General features: G+C 42.0%; 1 protein-coding gene across 4 annotated transcripts in view; it reads left to right on the forward strand.

Moving 5' to 3' along the window:
- Positions 1-20,922, forward strand: part of zzz3 (zinc finger, ZZ-type containing 3) — a 32,474-nt gene that overhangs the window by 8,119 nt on the left and 3,433 nt on the right. For 3 of the 4 annotated variants that reach the window (XM_030751872.1, XM_030751871.1, XM_030751873.1), the window contains 9 exons: positions 3,020-5,141; positions 8,188-8,326; positions 8,559-8,706; positions 8,808-8,920; positions 9,640-9,711; positions 13,385-13,486; positions 13,873-13,968; positions 16,126-16,275; positions 17,495-17,629. In XM_030751872.1, coding sequence (XP_030607732.1) covers positions 3,085-5,141; positions 8,188-8,326; positions 8,559-8,706; positions 8,808-8,920; positions 9,640-9,711; positions 13,385-13,486; positions 13,873-13,968; positions 16,126-16,275; positions 17,495-17,629 — 3,012 coding nt within the window. In that variant the 5' untranslated portion in view covers positions 3,020-3,084. Of the gene's footprint in view, positions 1-3,019; positions 5,142-8,187; positions 8,327-8,558; positions 8,707-8,807; positions 8,921-9,639; positions 9,712-13,384; positions 13,487-13,872; positions 13,969-16,125; positions 16,276-17,494; positions 17,630-20,922 lie in introns of those variants that run through there. The other variant, XM_030751875.1, reaches the window with a different exon arrangement.

Genomic DNA, 20,922 nt, shown 5'->3' on the forward strand with positions numbered 1-20,922 from the left:
GTCGTCTCCCAGTTTGATGTACTGGGAATTAATGTAAATGAGCACCCCGTCCATGATGCTAATTGATGCGATTTGTCTTTTCCACAGTATATATGGCTACTACCGTCTCATCTTCTGTAAAAAGACATCCAGTGAGATTATGCCTTGCTGAATGTCACTTTAATATGACCTCTACCATGTCGCATTTTTATATTCCTTGTGGGTAGATTTATTAGTTGCAGCATGATGTAGAGGGTAGGTCACTGGCATGTTTCTGGCAAGATTAATTGTCTTCTAAGTTGAGCAGGAACTTTTTAATCTTTTAATCTTAATCTTTAGCTTCATTTTTCTGTGGGCAAAGATAACTTGATTACTAATACCATATCCTTAGGTTAAAGTATTTATGTTTTTATCAAGTTGTTGAATATGGAGTTAATATAGATTGACTTTTTTTTTGTTTTGATGAGTTTGTAAGGCAACATAATGCAGCATGATTTTAAAGTTATTGTCATTTTTTAAAAAATCTTTAATGATCTTCAGCCATATATTTTTTTCTTTTATTCATTTGACTTTATGATCTTTATGTTCTGTACAGCATAAAAATAATGCTGAGAGAAACAAGAACAAGCCTGCTTTATGTCAATTTATTAGGGATACCCTGATCCAGATTTGTCCATTTCTGATTAGATACTGATGCCTTGGCTTTGGATCTTTGCTGATATCAGTGTTAAATTGAAAAGATGTTTTGCTCAATTGAGTCAATTCAAGTCACACCACAACTGTTTGGAGACAGTTTGCCTCCCGTCACGTGACCTGTGCAAGTGCTTTACAGTCAAAGGAGTCGCCCAGAGGGTGAGGGTGTTACATGCTCAGCCTTCGGGTGACCAGTTGGTTGCTGCAACTACTTGCAGTCAGTCTCCACCTGCAAAAATATTTCACTGCAATTGCTGGGCAATCACCTACTTTTCCTTGATGCAAGGGGGTTGCTGTCCTATTTTAAATATAGCATGACTAAGCCATTAGCCATTCAAATGTGTGGCTCATGATGAGACAGGTGAAGTGAAATAACAGTCATTAAGATGAATTCAAGCTTTTTCTTGCTTATTTAAAAAAAAAAAAAAAAAAGGGTAGATTTCAGTTAAGATAACACTGATATTAGTGTATCCTTACATGTGTAATAACCCCCCCAAAGGCCCATTGTAAGCCAGGAAAAACCCTGGTTATGTTGCTGTAAGCGCATTTAAAGCTTTGCAGCAAATGTTAATTTAAACAAATGTCATTTAGCCTCAACCTTTATATAATATCTCTGTTAATGAACATTACAAGTGAAAATGAACGAGAGAGACATGACATTTTCAGTCGTGTCATTGCTCTCTGACCACAGTTTTTTAATTAAGTTTAAAAAAAAAAAAAGACAGAAAAATTACTGTAGTTGCTGCTGATACATAGTGAAGTAAACACAGAAATGAACTGAATAGATCAGCATGTTTCCACTCAAAAATCTGGATGTATATATGATACAAATGTAGAAATTTATGTTGCATTATTAAATTAATACAGAGAGAAGTCAAAATAAACCAGCTTTATATAATTTCTGCTAAACAACTTTAGTAAACAAGTTATACCTGGTTCAGTTAAAACCTTTCATTGTGCAAGATATGTTATTTACATAACATAGATGTATATGTATATGTATATGTATATGATACTACAATATAATAATACAACACAATATATATGTGGCATGTACAAATTAATTTTGTTTATTTTTGTTTTCTTGAATTTTAGATATTTTACTTTATTGTGTAATTATTTAAATTTTTATTAAACTATACACACGCTACTTTATTGTGATTATATTGTCTTTGGGTTAGTTGTAACTTTGAGATATTTGTTTCATCATATTGTGTGCTATTTAATTGAGTGATACTCTCATGCTTAAGCTATTTTGTTGTAGGTTACATTTAACTTTTTAGCTGCTACCATTTCAATAATACAAAGTTCATCTTATCCAAATGGATTAAGTAAAGGATTAGATATCCACGACTGACTTATTAGTTCATGGTGGCATTAGCTTCCCAGTTCACACTATAAGCCAGGATTTTTCTTGTAATTTATGCTAGTGTGTCTTCATCTTTAGGATGCCTTGGTGACACACAGAGTGAGCGTAGGGAGGCTTTGTTGTACCTTCAGTTGTGTGAGGAAGTTTATTGTCATACTCTGTGTAGAATTCTTGTTCCCGGAGGATTTAAATTTTTATACATTCTGATAAGTTTTGGAAGGATTGCAGCCTGTTGGCACACCTGTTAGAAAGAGATAAATAGCCTGCAGTGTATGATGACAAAATGTAAGTCTGCAGTGTTATCTCTGCTGAACTGGATATGAGAATTACAGTGTCAAAAATCAGTCAGCCAGTAAACCACATTTATTTTACTCAGGACAAAAAGCAGAAATCCCTGCAAGGAGGAAATAAATATGCCCTTGCTGTAACAGACATACACAGTCTGTGTGATTGCATTTTTTTTTTTTTTTTTTAAACATCTTGCCTGGTTTGGGGTCTTTTCACATTTTAAAATGCTTGCTGAGCTGTAGTCACATACAGATAAGCGTCAAAGCTGTACCATTTGAAGCGTGTGTACAGACTGATGGATCCTTTAGGCACAATGGAACATCTGACATTATTGTTTCCTCTTGCCAGCATAAGACCTCCCTTTGAATTTATTCCCTGTGCATTGACCTGGTATAAGACATCTAGATTTGCCTGTGGACAGAAGGTGTTGCTTAGTTACAATGACAGAATAAATCAATACCCCTCTGGTGTGAGCAATGACCTGAGTGGTATTTAACAAAGGCCTTCTGGTACATGCTTCTGTATGAAACACCACAGGGTACTGTTCATTTATTAATTTTTAGCATGGCAGTCCAGTGGAACCAGTCAAACTGTTAACTGAGGCGTTCATGCAACAGTGAGCTGCATGTTTACAGCTTTCAGTTGTTATATTGACTTATTTAAGTGCAGGTGTTTGTGTGTGTCTTGCAGGTGCCCGCATTTGGCTGCAGAGGAGAGAGCACCAGGATGAGGAGACTGTAGGCACCCGCCATAGTATGGCCGCATCCCGTTCCTCGCGCGTCACAAGGTCATCAGTGGGGCTCAATGGATTGGATGAGAACTTTTGTGGTCGAACCCTCAGGAACCGCAGCATCGCCCAGCCAGAGGAGACCTCAGTGTCTCCACTGCCAAGGGCTCGTTCACCCAAGAAGAAGCAGGACAACAAACAGGACACCAAGCAGGAGTCGAAACAGGATAACAAACAAGATGCCAAGCAGGAGTCCAAGCAGGAGTCCAAGCAGGAGTCCAAGCAGGAGTCCAAGCAGGAGTCCAAGCAGGAGTCCAAGCAGGAGTCCAAGCAGGAGTCCAAGCAGGACAGCAAAGAGGATGCCCAGCAGGAGTCCAAGCAGGACAGCAAAGAGGACGCAAAGCAGGGTTCGAAGCAGGACAGCAAAGAGGACGCAAAGCAGGGTTCGAAGCAGGACAGCAAAGAGGACACCAAGCAGGATTCAAAGCAGGACAGCAAAGAGGACGCCAAGCAGGATTCAAAGCAGGACAGCAAAGAGGACGTCAAGCAGGAGTCGAAACAGGACGACAAGCAGGAGTCCAAAAACGAGACAAAGCAGGACACAAAACAGGAGTCAAACCAAGACGTTATGCAGGAATCAAAGCAGGATGATAAACACAACACAAAGCAGGATGAGACACCGGACACTCTCTCACAAGATGGCCAACAACAGGCCTTGTTACAGGGAAACGTAACTGACTCTGATGCTTCTGTGGCTGAGGCCGATCAATGGACCAGTTCTAGGAAGCGAGGTCTGTCCTGTTTAGAAAAAGACATTAGCTCAGAAAAGCCAGAGAACTGTGACGGAGGGAAGGGGGTACGGGATGCCTCTCCTCAAATCAAAAGGGCCAAGCGGTGCTCTCGCTCTGGAGAGTCCCAGGGACAGGAGAAGGACCCTGAGCTTGTGAAACCTGAAAGTCCTGTCTCTGTCCCAGAGCCTAGTAAGGACAACAGTTGTGATGAATTACCCAGCCAAATCTCTGCTAACACAGTTCTAGCCTCACCTATCCTCAGTAAGCAGGAAGGTGAGGTGACAGGGGATGATGCAGAGGACGGTCATGTGGAGTGTGATGGGGCAGCTCAGGCCCCAAATGCCCACAAAGCTTCTAATGGACTCAGAGAAAATAACACAGAGGAACCTAGCACGCTCGGTGAAAAGCCTAGTGCATATTCCACCTCTGATACCAATTTCTCGTCGCTGCTCAATGGCAGTCAGACGGGGACTCCCTCATCCCCTGACCCCGCTGTGCCTTGTAGAAACTCTGTCCGTGGGCATATGGAGGTTTCTGGCTCAGGAGAATTGCCATCCTCATCTGCACCAACATCTGAGAGTGCTCTGGAGGATCCTGTCCCTGAGTTGATAGTGGCCAAGGAGCAGGAAGTCGAGGAAATGGAGGTTGATGTGGTAGGCGACCCGTTGTGCTTGGCTCACGAGGAGCAGGTGAGCGAGAGTGATGCCAATGGACTGTCGCTGATGCCAACACAGGAATCTGCTGCCTCCACATCCTTCTCTGCCACTGATATGAACAGTAGTCCAATCCACAACAACAACAGCAACTCAGGAGAAACCACATCCCCACTAACAACACCCCCCTCCCCTACAGAACCAGAGTGCAACCCTTCTATTTCTAGCACATCCCCCTCTTTCACAGAGCTCTACGAACACAGATACACCCTGCGGACTTCACCTAGAAGGGCTGTGTCTAGTGGCAAAGCTTGCTCCTCCAAGCCCAGCTCTCCTCCCAGAGACAATGGTCCCTTGAGGGAAGAGGGGGAGGTGGTGGTTGGGCTGGAGGAGGAGGACTGGCCTATGGTGGAGGAGCCTGCTCCCTCAGACTCTGTTGGCCACTCCAATGAGGAGCTGGTCTCTGTGGATCCTGGGGACAGGGCAGGTGGCGAGGATGGTAGATCTATAGAGGGGAAAGAGGCCGAAAACAGCAAGGAGCTGACACAGAGCCAAGCTGCAGAGGAGGAAGAGGAGGAGGAAGAGGAGCCAGACGTGTATTACTTTGAGTCGGACCACCTGGCTTTAAAACACAACAAAGAGTATGTGGGAGCTCCCCTGTGGATTGTGCTCTCTTAATCTGTTGTTGATGTAGCTCTTGCACATGCTTATTGCTGTATTTGTGATCAACCAGCAATGCATTTGAAGTACACAGAGGTTTTCTTTTCTAAGGTTATTCTAATGTTTTTAATATGTCAATCCGAACGTACTTTTAAGCTTAGTCTTAGGTCAATATATACACAAATGATTCCTAACCTTTTTTGCCTGGTGATTCCTTGAAGTGAAGTAGTGTCATCCTATAACCCCTCAAATAACAAGCAAGTACTTTTCTCCTCTAACTCTTGCCTTGATATATTTGAGGTCTGAACAAGTAAACCTTTCAATATTTAGTTGAAAAAAGGCAAAGATTTGATAAGTAGAACAATATTTTTCGTCTTCCTGTCCTGTTCATTTTCTCAGTAAAAATTAACTTCGTCCTGCATAGAGTAACTTACAGTTGTATCATCACATAGCTAAAGGAGTTGTTCATCACATGATGCAGTCACATGGATGTAGTAATGTCCAGTCAGAACATTTAACTCAACTTCACACTGATTAGTCGATGTGTGTAGAAAAATACCCACAATGACAATCAGAGAAACAGCAGGGTGGTTACTTTATATCTTGTTACAAATATGCTTTGCAGTGATTAAAAACAGTTAAACAAATAGAAAATAATAGAAAAATATGAAAAACAAAATAAAAAACATGACAGGGCAATATTCACGATTTAGGCCTTATCTAACTAGTCCAGCAGCTAGTTCAAGTCTATAGGAAATGTCAAAATACAACACATGACACAGTGCCTATAAATCGCAGTGTATCTCATACCTCCTGGGCAATAAAAATATATTTTTAATCACTGTTTTACAAGATATGTAGAATATATCTAAAACGTATAGAGAAACCTTCAAAAATGTGTCCTATAATAAAGTAAGGCTAGTCAAACATGAAATGGAAGGAAAGACTAAAAAGGAGCCTCTGAAAGCAAAAGGGGCAAAAACAGTCAATGACAAACAGCTCAGCAAATGTAATATGGCACAATAAAGATGAATAGACCAACAAAAGTGTGTGTGTGATGAGCCTGGCTGTATCAGACGTTAGAATGGAGGGAGTCATAAAAAAAAAAAGACATAGTAAATGCAATGAAAAGAAAACATTGATCAACCTTTTTGGAAAGCAGATCACAAATCAGGGGAGATGCTGAATTACCATTGAAGCTCGTGGGTTTTTGCACCACCAACTCACAGAGACTGCTTAAATATCTCCATCAGTAATTGCGGGAGCATCTAACTATAGCTCCCGCCTTATTGTTTAGGTTTTCCATGTTTCAGCAGTTAATTTCCACCTTCAATCTGGCACTGTTATTGTGTGAATTAACTGCTACTTGTCAGTCTTCCAAAGCCTGAGGAGATTGGATGTTAAAATTACTGTGCTGATTGCTTCTTGTTATCTCTTCTCTTGCTGCGATGAGTTGTTTTTTAGAGAGAGTATTTCTCAGCGTTGACCTTTGTTTGTAGTTTTCTTGTTAGTTGTCCTGAAAGATGAGATGTTTATGTTGGTGGACATGTCCCATGCTGCGCTCGGTCAGGCTCTGCTAACTGCACTGTGGCAGGTCGTCTGGTTTTGCGGTGCATCTTCAGGAGGAGGGGTAGAGGAAGACTTTGAGACATAATCAGCTGAGGTTCTTTTGTCTTTGAACACTTAATATCCGTAAATTTTTCATATTAGGATAGTGGCTTAGAATAAGATTTCACTGCTCTTGAATTACCAGATAATTTGATCAAGTTTCTGTACCATGCCAAGGTTTGGTTGTGCTGAGTAAGGAGAATTTCAAAGCCGCCGATCAATGCAGCCAGGAGTCATTTTTAGGAAGGCATGACGAGGCGTTTTAGAGTTGCTGAATGTGGAAAATTGGCACAGATCTGATTCATACATCTTGTATTTGCACCAGTTTTGTGGATTTTGACAAATGTTTCTCTGTCCTGATTACATTAAGCAGGTCCCTGTTCTCAATTATCAGACATTAACATTGCAGTAAGATTCTCCAGGCCAGCTTTTCCTTGGCAATGGTGTTTGTCAGTGGACCTCGGGCCCAGTAGGTGGCAATGGAACACCAGACTTGTCTCTGGACACTTGGAGGGAGTCCAGGGTGGTGAGAAGCTGAGCCAAGTCTCCTTCATTTCCTGAAAACAGATCATCTTGCAGCTTTCTTTTGAAGATTTTTTTTTTTTTTTTTTTTTTTTTTCTTACATTGACTTACAAATGCTCAGTAGCACATTCAGTAGTTTTGGTGTCACTAATGCATAGACAGACTGGATTTTCATTGGTGTAGAACAAATAGGTGCTGTACAAGCCAAAGAGCCTAACACAACTTTAAACAAAGTTGACTTCTGTTCTAGAAATTGTGTCCTGTGCATCGATTTTCATTCATGTTGTGTTAGTAGAGATTGATCCACTCTGCTTCACTGAGCACCTGCATTACTTTATAGCTATGTAGGATACTATCACATTGCTGTCAATTACTTGGGCTCTGAGTCACTACCACACTTAGTCATTGACAGCTCAGTTTGCGGTTCTCCCATTGCCCCAGAGAGTGTGAGAGGAAAGGTCAGACTTCGAGCACTCAAGGCTCCTCAAGTGTTGCAAAACCCAAATGTTTGTCATGCAAAGGTTTTGATACTTGCTCTGAAATCTGAGAGGTGTTCAGTTACAGAGTCCCTACAGGCTTCATTAGATAAGTAACTCTAAACATGTCAGGCTTTTGCTATAGCAGCTGGTTTACGAAGGTGCGCAGTCTCCAGCCACTGCAGTGATAATTATATAGATAGAGTCAGTAATATCTGTTTATATTTGGAGAATGGGTGGAAACGTTTGGAAAATGGGTCATGTTTTGTGCAACTGTTTAGGTTCTCGGCAACATTGTTGAATTATGTATGATGTGTGGTCTAAAAGTTTGATGCACTGCAGCATTGCAAGTGTCAGGTTAAATAATGTAAGCAGTGTCTTCCTTCTACTCTTGTCTAACCTTGCTCCCCACTGTGTCAGCTATCAGAGACTGCTGCAGACTATTGGAGTTCTGGAGGCTCAGCGCACACAGGCCATCCTGGACCTGGAAATGCTGGCGCGCCATCAGAGAGAGGCGCTTGCCGATCCCATCGGCTTTGTGGAGCAGCTGCAAAAACGGGTAACAATGCCTTTGGTGCAGTGAAGTGCTATACACAAAGCCTGAAATTGCACAGCAGAAAAAATGGCAGATTTAAAGTTATGTTAATGATGGCAGAGTATAAAGTATACCCAATAAAGGTTTTTTGACCTATAGTGGTTGGTTTTTCTCTCCTGTTGTGATGTGCTTTAGTAAAATTAGTAGAAGCTAAAGATTTAACTTGACTTTATTCCTTGATTTGCGCGACCTTCAGGTGAATCTAGGCTTGCCGTGTCCTCAGCGTGTCGTTCAGCTCCCTGACATCGCCTGGGAGCAGTACACCTCAGGCCTCGGGGATTTTGAAAGAGAGTTCTGTGACAAGAAACGGAAAACCAGGCGGCTAAAGTTGATCTTTGACAAAGGCATGTGTGAATAACTTGTATTTTTAATAGGTTGTTTATCTTGTGTCTCCATTTTTTTTCCTTCCTCATTGTCAAAGGAAACATCTATTCTTCCTCTTCAGGTTTGCCTCTTCGACCAAAAAGTCCGATTGAGCCCAAGAAGGAAGGCGAATCCTCCACCATGTACTCCCCTCTACCCACAAGTGATGCCCCAGAAAACAGCAGGCAAACACAGGTATGCCTCAGTGTCCTTACTAAAACATGCTGCACAACCTGCTGCCATCACAGCTGCAGTTGTCTCCCAATATATCATTAGTGCAGATTCAGTGACATCAGTTTTTAACCAGAGCATGGTGAGTCACCAATCTCCTGCAGGTCACCCTACAAATCATCATGTTATTTTACACCTCCTCCAGCCTCATCTCCATTATTCTTACTCCTTGGCAGAGTTAAACATGCGCCACATGTGAGCACAAAAGATGGTATCTATGGAAACATGAGGAGCACACCTCTCCTCCCCCTCTGATTAAATCTTATTCTTAGCCTCTGTTTTGTGTGTGTGTGTTTTCCCACATGGTATCGGCAGCAAGGTTTCACTTTTAATTGATTACTGGGATTAGACGTGGCAAAGCACTTAGCACTGAGAAAACAACTCCTTGATTATTTTTGTTGCTCTCCCTGTTTATTTTGTGCAGGCGCATTTGCATTTTCCCAGACTACACACTCTGAATCCTAACAGGATTTTGTTTGTCACTCAAAAGAGTTGCTGTTTTTCTGCATCCTCCCAGTGACACATCTCAAGTCACATCTGACAGACAGGCTTTCGCTGTCAAACTGACTGACTCAGCGTACCACGCAGTTCATATGTAAAGAGCTCTTCAAATGGTGGCGTGCCCATTATTTTTGTCTTGTGTCAGTCTTCTAACATGGCTGCCACTTTTTGTGCTTTGACAGATGATCAGAGGGAGGATTTGCCATCCAAACAAACCCGACACATTTAACCAGCTGTGGACTGTGGAAGAACAGGTTGGTAGTATGATTTCAATTTCAGTTCATTTGTTTTATTTATATATAGCACCAAATCACAACAACAGTCACCTCAAGGTGCTTCATATTATAAGTTAAAGACCCTACAATAATACAGAGAAAACCCCAACATTCAGACGACTATGAGCAAGCACTTGGAAACAGTGGGAAGGAAAATCTCCCTTTTAACAGGAAGAAACCTCCAGCAGAACCAGGCTCAGGGACTGTAGTGAAAGCTGAAGGCTCTGCCTCCCATTCTATTTTATATACCCCTGGAACCACAAGTAAGCCTGCAGTCTGAGAGCGAAGGGCTGTATTGGGGTCTTTAAGATAAGATGGCACCTGATTATTCAAGACCTTGTAATTCATTATTATTTGTAATTCATTATTATCAGGCTGTCTTAAAAGCTCCCCATAAAGCCTTCAGCTGATACAAAATGCTGCAGCTAGAGTACTGACAGGGACTAGAAAGAGAGAGCATATTTCTCCCATATTGGCTTCTCTTTTTTGGCTCCCTGTTAAATCTAGAATAGAATTAAAAATTCTTCTCCTCACATACAAGGTCTTGAATAATCAGGTCCCATTTTATTTTAAAGACCTCATAGTACCATATCACACCAATGGAGCACTTCGCTCTCAGACAGCTGCCTTTCTTGTGGTTCCTAGGATACTTAAAGAGTAGAATGGGAGGCAGAGCCTTCAGCTTTCAGGCCCCTCTTCTGTGGAACCAGCTCCCAGTTTGGATTTGGGAGACAGACACCCTCTCTATTTTTAAGATTAGGCTTAAAACTTTTTTTTTTTTGATAAGGTTGTAGTAGGGATGTGCTGATCCGATATTCAATATCGGTCCGATCCTAACCTAAATTACTGGATTGGATATCGGGAAGGAATAAAAAACGCAATCCAATCCATTAAATAGTGTTTGGTTTCACCCTCATTAGCTGCATTACAATTCTCTGTCGTCGTCGTCGGGTTTGTGGTTGACCAAACCAGACCAGCCCCCAGTTTTTCAACATAAACACTGATAACACAGCAGCAGCAGTCAGCTGTTTTACGTGCAGTCTGTCTGCACAAGCTCACAGAGGCGAAGCCGTTATAGAGATGTGAGCTCAGGTGAAGCAAAAGGAAATGTTTTTCTAGCGTCCAAAAGAAGCTTTTTCCCCTGTAACTACCATTAAACCTTTACTGGGAAACAGCTGGAGGTCCTTCATCAACCACCTGATTATCAAGTGAAGAAAAGAGAACTTTGTAGCTGCTCCATCCACCCCGTTTGTTTCACACAGGGAAAAACTGCAGTACGGAAGTTAAAATATGCAGATGAACTGTTAATACGAAAAAAGTATTTCTTATCCAATTACTCAAGTAATCAGTGGAAAAATCGATAGAATACTCGATTACTAAAATAATCAATAGTTGCAGTACTAATGAAATTTGCAACATGCCATAAGCCAATGCATCACCTTCTCACATAGGAGCAGCAGGCTTCAGGTGATAGAGCAATTGTTGTGTGAGAGACTGTTGACTTCTGTAAAATGCATCCAGGCATTTAAAAACAATTGTTTTAAAAAGTTCGGATTTGTTTCGGTATTAGCAGATATCCAAATGTAAAATATCGGTATTGGACATAAAAAAGTGGTATCATGCCATCCCTAGTTTGTAGTTGGGGCTGGATCAGGTGACCCCGAACCATCACTTAGTTATGCTGTGATAGGCCTAGGCTGTTGGTAGGTCCCTATGATGCACTGTTTCTTTCATTCACCTCTTTTTCCTCTGGTCACACTCCATTTAATCATTTGTTATTATTACTCTCTGGCTCTCTTCCACAGTGTGCTTTTGTCCTGTCTCTCTCCCCTCAGTCCCAACCGGTCGCGGCAGATAACTGCCCTTCCCTGAGCCTGGTTCTGCTGGAGGTTTCTTCCTGTTAAAAGTTTTTCCTTCCCACTGTCGCCAAATGCTTGCTCATAGGGGATTGTTTTGACTGTTGGGTTTTCTCTGTAATTATTGTAGGGTCTTTACCTTACAATATAAAGCGCCTTGAGGTGACTGTTGTGATTTGGTGCTATATAAATAAAACTGAATTCAATTCGATTAGGGATTTAACAGGGAGCCAATGAACAGAAGCCAGTATGTGAGAAACATGCTCTCTCGTTCTAGTCCATATCAGTACTCTCGCTGCAGCATTTTGGATCAACTGAAGGCTTTTTAGTTTTTTTTTGTTTTGTTTTTTAAGAACAGCCTGATAATAATGAATTACAATAGTCCAGCCTAGAAGTAATAAATGCATGAACTAGTTTGAGTGTAAGCTGTTGTATGTACTGTGACATGTTGACAGAATTTGTCATGAGTGGGTTGATTGCCATAAAACTGCATGTTTGCAAACAAAATAGAAATGTAACAGAAAAATAGAAGAAATAAATAGGTAAGACCTCTTTGAAACTGGTACAGCAATGTTAAGACAGTACAACCTCTCCTGGTTTAAACTGACTCAACCATCATGTTAAGGATTGACACTGATGAGCGCTCAGTCTCAGCTACGATCCAGAGACCAAACAGTAGTCTTCAGTGTCACAACCCAAAGGCAGTGCCTGAGACCAGGAGCGTGCTTATAATTTTTTGTGCACCGTGAGTTCATCCTCAAGGCTCAGACTGTCAGTGCAGATTTAACCTGTAACATCATGAGGCATCTGAGATACTAAGATTTTCATTGGGAGTGACCAGGGATGGACCGGATTAGAAATTAGTTAATGAGAGGGACAACTCAAGTTGAGCAATTTGGAGACAAAGTTAGAGAGACAAGACTGAGATGATTTGGACATGTGCAGAGGAGGGATAGTGGATATACAAAGGATGTTGAATGTGGAGCTGCCTGGTACAAGGAAAAAAGAGAAAAACCACAAATGAGGTTCATGGATGTAGTGAAGTGGATGCTAGGGATAGGGTGAGATAGAATCAGATGATCTAGTGTGGGGGGAGTGTCCGGAATAAGCAGTAGTAGTAGTTGTGAGGATATGTGAAATTGCAGAAGTATTTTGGTCACATAACACAAGCTTTGCTGTACTTGCCAGGTTTGGCTACATGAGACTAACATCCTTTTACCTAAAATAAAATTCAAGTTGAAGGGTCGCTATAATTTTACAGGTCTAAAAGTAGCGGTCACTGGAGGTAGTGCAGAGTTGCACAAAGAGGCTGAAGGAGAGGTTGTCCAGGAGTGAAGGAGTATGTTTTATTTATTTACATATGAGCAGAGAAGCACAGCTTTGTGGTCACATGTTGTATTTCTGGTTTGTAATAAATCATGCTGGTACTAGGATGATTAGGAAACCACAGTGCAAACGTCTTCAATGCTGCAATTAGGCAAGTCTGGTGAAAGCATTAATGTTTGTCCAGGTAATGAATAAAGTTGAAGTACATCAGAATAACGTGTTTAACTTTTGTTCATGAACTAATCGTGATCAGGTCATCAGTTCTGTTTTTCATTTATTCCCTCTAAAGAAATCCAGAATTGAAAGTAATTAAAGTACGAAACAAAACTGTTGCCCCTCTAACAACAAAACAAAAACAAAAAAAAACCCCTCAAAGTTTCATAAATAATGAGTTTTATAAATAATGCAAAAATTAAGTTTGTCCTTGGATGATTTCACCACAAGTTTTGTGTGTTTTGATGTTTTGATAGAAAAAACTGGAGCAGCTTCTTGTTAAATTCCCTCCCGAGGAAGTCGAATCCAGAAGATGGCAGAAAATCGCTGATGAGCTGGGCAATCGAACAGCGAAACAGGTGACAAAGAAAATGAGGATCAGTTTGGGAAAATGTGTAGTTGTTGGAGCTGTTTTTAATACTGACTTAGTTCAGAATATCTGGTTTCTTTACACGTCTGCAAATGAGAAGTACTGAAAGATTTAACCTCGAAGCCTCAACTGATTAACCCGTTAAAATGCAACAAAAAACTGATAAATTGTAGGAGTCTACACTTGTCAATGTATAAAAGCAGGCTGACTTGTATGTTAACTGCACCCCCCCCCCCCCCGGCAAGTAATTGGATTTTGTGTGTGTGTGTGTATGTGTGTGTGTGTTTGTGTGTGTGTGTGACCTCATTTGCTTCAAGCAGCTGTTCCTCAGTTGGAAATGATTAACAGAGCCATCTTCCTTTTAAAACCTTCTAGGTTGCCAGTAGGGTTCAAAAGTACTTCATCAAACTGACAAAAGCTGGTATCCCTGTGCCTGGAAGAACACCCAACCTGTGCATGTACACTAAAAAGGTAACTCAATTACTAACCCCCCTCAGCCATACGGAATAACTAATCTCATTGAAAGTAATGATTTTGCCCTTGAATATTAAAGTTAATGCAGGGCAACTAACTCAGTGTTGTGATATCAGCTTTCAGTTTAAGTGGTATTTAATGATAAGAATATGAGTTTGTGTGGCGCTCGCTTGACACAGTATTAAACTGTGTGTCTGCTGGCAAAGATATGAATGTGATCAAATGTGATGTTGAAAACAAAGCTTTTTATTGCTCTCAAGTGGACAAATAATGCAACGTCAACCATTTCCTGTTTGCTTCCAACACGTCCTCTGTGCTGTATTCTCTTGGTACTTTTCAGCCGTACGCTGATCTCAATATAGATGTGCTGAAACTAAACAGCTCACAGTATCAACAAATATCATGTCTATCATGTCATATCATATCTTAATTTTTTTTTGTACACTGCTCCAAAAGGAAAAAAAAATAATGGAACACTTTGAAAACATATCAGGAAATGATCAACCCCCAGAGGGCTGAAATCAAAGACAGCCTGAAAATCAAAGTTAAAAAAAAAAAAATAAAATTATGCGACAGGCTAGCCCAGTTTGCTGAAATTTCATTGCAGCAACTCAAAATGTTACTTAATAGTTTGGATGGTCCCCACGTGCTTGTTTGCATGCCTGACAATGTTGCTCCTAATGCGACGGCAGATCCTGTCCCAGGAGATCTACTCCCAGATCTGGACCAGTTCATCACTGAGCTCCTGGACAGTCTGTGATGCAACCTGGTAGTGTCGGATGGACCGTAACATAATGTCCCAGAGGTGTTCTATTAGATTTAGGTCCGGCTAGTGTGGGGGCCAGTGCTGGTATCGAATCCTTCAGCCTCCAGAAACTGCTGACATACTCTTGCCACATGAGGCCGGGCATTGTCGTGCACCAGGAGGAACCCAGGACCCACTGCACCAGCACAGCGTCTGTCAGTGGGTCTAAGGATTTCATCCCAATACCTAATGGCAGTCAGAGTGCTGTTGCCTAGCCTGTAGAGGTCAGTGTGTCCCTCCATGGATATGCCTCCCCAGACCATCACTGACCCACCACCAAACCAGTCATGCTGAATGATGTTACAGGCAGCATAACGTTCTCCATGGCTTCTCCAGACCATTTCATGTCTGTCATGTGTTCGGGGTGAACCTACTCTCATCTGTAAAAAGCATAGGATGCCAGTGGTGAACCTGCCAATTCTGGTATTCTATGGCAAATGTCAATCTGCTCCACAGCACTGGACAGTGAACACAGGGGCCACTAGAAGAAGATAATGTTGGGCCCTCAGGCCACCTCATGAAGTCTGTTTCTGATTGTTTGATAAGACATTCGCAGCACTGTCCTGCTGGAGGTCATTTTGTAGCTCTGGCAGTACTCATCCTGTTCCTCCTTGCGTAAAGGAGCAGATGCCGGACCTGCTGATGCACCATCCTGGAGGATTTGGACTACCTGTGCAACCTCTGTAGGGTCCAGCTATTGCCTCATGCTACCAGTAGGGACACTGGCTAGCCAAATGGAAAACTAGTAAAAAAACAGTCAGAAAAGATGAGGTGGAAAAAATGTCAGTGGCCTCCACCTGTAAAAACATTCCTGTGTTGGGTGTTAGGGTCAAATTGTTGCCCCTCTAGTGCACCTGTTTCAGTTAAATTCAGTTTTATTTATATAGCACCAAATCACAACAAACAATGGTCTCAAGGTGTTTCATTAGCACCAAAGCAGCTGAAACTGATTAACCCCCTCTGCTACTTAACTGCCTAGATCAATATTCCTGAAGTTTAAGCTTAATTGATGCTAAAAAATTTTCCTTTAATTATTTTGAACAGTGTACATTTTTAGTGCAGTCATTTAGCAAAGTGTTTCTTTGTGTTGTGTTACAGCCGTTTTACATAACATTGGAGCAGAGTTCATATAAATTGAGCATTAAGTTTAACTTGATCACATCAGATTTTGAATCAACTGCTGCACCATGATTATAGCCACCAGGGATATATTTTATAATAGTATTAGACTGGTTTGACTCATATTGCACAGCCCCAATGTTTCAAGATCACAAATGTACCTAATTTGTTAATTAATAGTCGTATTTGCCTTGTTAATGCTCGTGTAACTATTCCTGTTTATTCTCCAGGCATCCAGTAAGCGGCAGCACCACCTTAACAAACACCTGTACCGGCCGTCCACCTTCCTGACCTCCTACGAGCCTCCGGTCTACATGGACGAAGATGATGAGCGCTCGGCATATTACAACAGCGTGCAGGACCCTTCGGCTGATGATTCGGTCAGTCTTTTTGTCCGTGTTTTATTCCTCATTCAAAGGTTTATTATATTATTTAATTTTCTTTTTTTTTTCCTGGGAAATGATCTCACAACTAATCCTTTTTTCACTGATGTGCCCCATTTTACTTGTCACTGACCACACTATAGCACTTTGCTGCCTAATTAACGATATAACAAGCTCACGTCTCCTCCTCCTCCATAGTCTTACCCTCTCCCTGCTCATGTAAGCATTAAGCCTTGTATGATAAAGACTGGTAAAAGCATGTGTTACGTGCTTTTGGGAATTTGTTTATATACCTGAATAGTTAATTGAAATCCATTTCAGGTAAAATTACTGCAGCTGTGTTCCTCTTCTGCTCACTTGTGTATGCCTTTGTACAGACTGTTCCTTTTAGCTCCACTTTAGCAGATTTGGATGCAATGAAGCATATAGCTCTTGATTTTTACTCCAATCACGGGTGTTTGTTCTGTTAAAAATGGCTAAATCAGAGCAGGGAGCCTGACCACACTTTCCTCTCTTTCTGTTTGAACTGTGCAGCTTCTGGCACTTGCCATTATCCAGGCCCTGACATTTCTTTCTCTTCCCTTTGATGGCAGTAACCTTTTAGTGAAACCAGGTCGCTGTGGCCTGCTGAGTACACAGGCTGCCGTCTTCATCAGTGCATTAATGAAACCTCTGACACGGCCGGTATGGAGTAAAGTCAAAAAGGTGTTCCCAGCGTGGGTCACAGTAATTTCTCACTTCACCAGGTTGTCCTTTATTTTGGTCGTGTTTGCAGGAAGATTGAAAGTCTGGAAGAGGGAAAGTGCGTTGGCAGCCTAACTGGACTCACAAAGCTGTTCCTTGTCAGGGCATGGAAGTGTGATGCTTTTGTTGGAAAATAAAATGCTGCATTTTGTTCCCTTTATTTCTTTCTTCATACAAATACCTGGAGGTAGCAGACATTCAGTTTTTTTTTAAAAGGACACCACGGTTTTCACTTTTGTTCTTTAGGCTGAAAGACAGTATGTATTTGGTGCAGCTCTGCTGTCCAGATCAGAGAAAACCTATATTGGTCTTTATCGATATGGTGCTTGTGTCCAACTAAAATGAGACTGATAACTGCAGGCTGTAAATAAATCAGTAGGGTAAACGCCCTGTAGAGATGTTATGTATGTGGTTTTCCTGATGACTATCAATCACCTCCATTGAGTCTTTTCGTGTGTGTTTGTCTGAACAGGATGAAGAGAGTGTACCTGTGGAGCTGAGAAGTTTGCCAGAATACAAAGAGCTTTTAGAGCTGAAGCGTCTGAAAAAACAGAAGCTTCAAGAGATCCAGGAGGATAAGGCTGAGATCCGGCATATAGGCTACAAGGTAGACTTTGCAGTGATGACATTAAAACCAGGCATCTGCATATACATGTTCCCCCAATGTGCACTATATTGCCAAAAGTATTAACTCACCCATCTAAATCATTGAATTCCAATCACTCCCATGGCCACAGGTGTATAAAATCAAGCACCCAGGCATGCAGACTGCTCCTACAAACATTTGTGAAAGAATGGATCAGTGAATTCCAGCGTGGTATCATGTTAGGATGCCACCGGTGGAACAAGTCCAGTTGTGTAATTTCCTTGCCACTAAATAGTCCACAGTCAACTGTTACTGGTATCATAAGAAAGTGAAAGCAATTAAGTGGTAGGCCACGTAAAATCACACAGTAGAGTCAGCGGATGCTGAGGCGCATAGTGCACAGAGGTCGCCAACTTTCTGCAGAGTCAGTCGATACAGACCTCCAAACTTCATGTGGCCTTCAGATTAGTTCAAGAACAGTGCATAGAGAGTTTTATGGAATGGGTTTCCATGGCCAAGCAGCTGCATCCATTGCGATGCAAAGCGTCAGTGCAGTGGAGACATGTTCTCTGGAGTGACAAATCATGCTTCATCCATTCATCTCTCCCTCCACTTGTCCAATTCAGGGTCACGGGGGTCTGGAGCCTATCCCAGTTGCCATAGGGCAAGAGACAGGGGTACCCCCTGCACAGGTTGCCAATCTGTTGCAGGGCTGATACCATTCTGTATCACACTCACATTCTCAATTTAGAATTACCAATTAACCTAGCCCCACTAATTGCATGTCTTTGGACTGTGGGACGAAGCCGGAGTACCCGGTGAGAACTCATGCAGACATAGGGAGAATATGCAAACTCCACACATGGTGGATTGGAACCCAGGACCTTCTTGCTGTGAGAATCAGAAGCCTTTATTGTCATCAAACACAGGTGATTGACAAAATTGTGAGGCAACAGTGCTAACCACCACGCTGCCATGTTGCCCGAATCATGTCTGGCAATCCAATGGATTAGTCTGGGTTTGGCAGTTGCCAGTATGATGGTACTTGTCTGACTGTGTTGTGCCAAGTGTAAAGTTTGGTGGAGGGGGGGATTATGGTGTGAGGTTGTTCTTCAGGAGCTGGGCTCAGCTCCTTAGTTCCAGTGAAAGGAACTTTTAAACCTTCAGTAGACCAAGAACTTTTGGAAAATTTCATGCTCCCAACTTTGTGGGACAAGGTTGGGAATGGCCCATCCTCATTCCAGCATGACTGCGCACCAGTGCACAAAGCAAAGTCTATAAAGACATGGATGAGCGAGTCTGGTGTGGAAGATCTTGACTGGCCTTCACAGAGTCCTGACCTCAAACCGACAGAAAACCTTTGGGGTGAGTTAGGGTGGAGACTGCAAGCCAGACCTTCTCATCCAACATCAGTGTCTGACCTCAAAAATGTGCTTCTGGAAGAATGGTCAAAAATTCCCATAAACACTCCTAAACCTTGTGGAAAGCCTTTCCAGAAGAGTTGAAGCTGTTATAGCTGCAAAGGGTGGGCCAACGATATATTAAACCCTATGGATTAAGAATGGGATGTCACTCAAGTTCATATGCACATGAAAGCAGATGAGCAAATACTTTTGGCAATCTAGTGTATCTAATGTAATGAAGTCATATCCTGAGGTGGTAGGAATTTAAGTTGGTTAACAGGGACAAATATTGAGTCTCTTGTGCACAAGATTTTAAATGTGTTGGATTGTCACAGCATGTAAAATAAACTGTAAAAACTACATTCTAAAAGGTCTCAGGAGATCCACTGGAGGCTGTAAAATAAGAAGTATTGGCTTAAACTGCAGCTTGGAAGCAAAAATATGACTTGCTAAATAGTAATGCAAATTTTCCTGTAATATGTGACATTTTCTGGCTTGAAATTGGCAGCAGAGTGTGAATGTTACAATCTGGTTGGGATCTAGCAAATAAAGCATTTCATTTTCACATTATTAGTACATATACCAGCCATTCCCAGACTTAAGACTGTTGGGGCCTAGATCAAATGTGATTTTTTTTTTTTTTTTTTTTTTTTTTTTTTTTTGTGGCCCACACAAACCTTTAGTTATATGACGCATATGATGGCCACTGTTTCATTTTAGTTTTTTTTTTTTCTGCCACTGTTGAAATTTAAGGAAAGTTTAGGCCTTGTAATGTAAGATTGAATGGATACAAAATCTGTCAAGAAAGTGGTAATACACCGATCAAGCATAACATTATGACCACTGACTGAAGTGGATAACTCTGATTATCTCTTCATCATGGTACCTGATAGTGAGTGGGATACATTAGGGAGAAAGTGGACATTTTGACTTCAAAGTTTATGTGCTAGAAACAGGAAAAATGGGCAAGTTTGACGAGGGCCAAATTGTGATGTGTAGACGACTTAGTCAGAGCGTCTCCAAAACTGCAGCTCCTGTGGGTTTTTCCGGTCTGCAGTGATCAGTATCTAGCAAAAGTGGTCCAAGGAAGGAACAGTGGTGAACCAGCGACAGGGTCATGAGCGGTCAAGACTCACTGATGCACGTGGGAAGGCTCACCTGTGTGGTCCGATCCAACAGACGAGCTAATGTAGTTGAAGTTGCCAGCAAAGTTAATGCTGGTTTTGGCAGAAAGGTGTCAGAATACTCAGTGGATAGCAGTTTGTTGTGTGTGGGGCTGCACAGCCACAGACCAGTCAGGGTGTCCATGCTGACCCCTGTCCACAGCCAAAAGCGTCAACAATGGGCGCGTGAGCATCAGAACTGGAAGAAGGTAGCCTGGTCTGATAAGTCACTTTTTTTTTTTTTTTAAAAACATCACGTGGATAGGTGGGTGCATTTGCATTGCTTACCTGGGGAACACCTGGCACCAGGATGTTCTATGGGAAGAAGGCAAACCAGCAGAGGCAGTGTGATTCTTTGGACAATATTCTTCTGGGGAAACCTTGGGTCCTGCCATCCACGTGGATGTTACTTTGGCACGTACCACCTATCTAAGCCATGTTGCAGACCGCGCACTCCCTTTCATGGAAACGGTATTCCCTGATGCCTGTGGCCTCTCAGCAGGGTAATGCACCCTGCCACAAAGCAGAAATGATTGAGGAATGGTTTGAGGAGCACAATAACAGGTTCGAGGTGTCGACTTGGTCTAAAAATTCCCCAGATCTCAATCTAGTCGAGCATCTGTGGGACGTGCGGGACAAACAAGTCCGATCCATGGAGGCCCCACCTCGCAACTTATAGGACTTAAAGGACCTGTTGCTAACATCTTGGGGCAGATGCCACAGCACACCTTCGGGGGTCTAGTGGAGT

Source organism: Archocentrus centrarchus, chromosome 17 (genome assembly GCF_007364275.1).
Source record: "Archocentrus centrarchus isolate MPI-CPG fArcCen1 chromosome 17, fArcCen1, whole genome shotgun sequence".
NCBI classification, from domain to species: domain Eukaryota; kingdom Metazoa; phylum Chordata; class Actinopteri; order Cichliformes; family Cichlidae; genus Archocentrus; species Archocentrus centrarchus.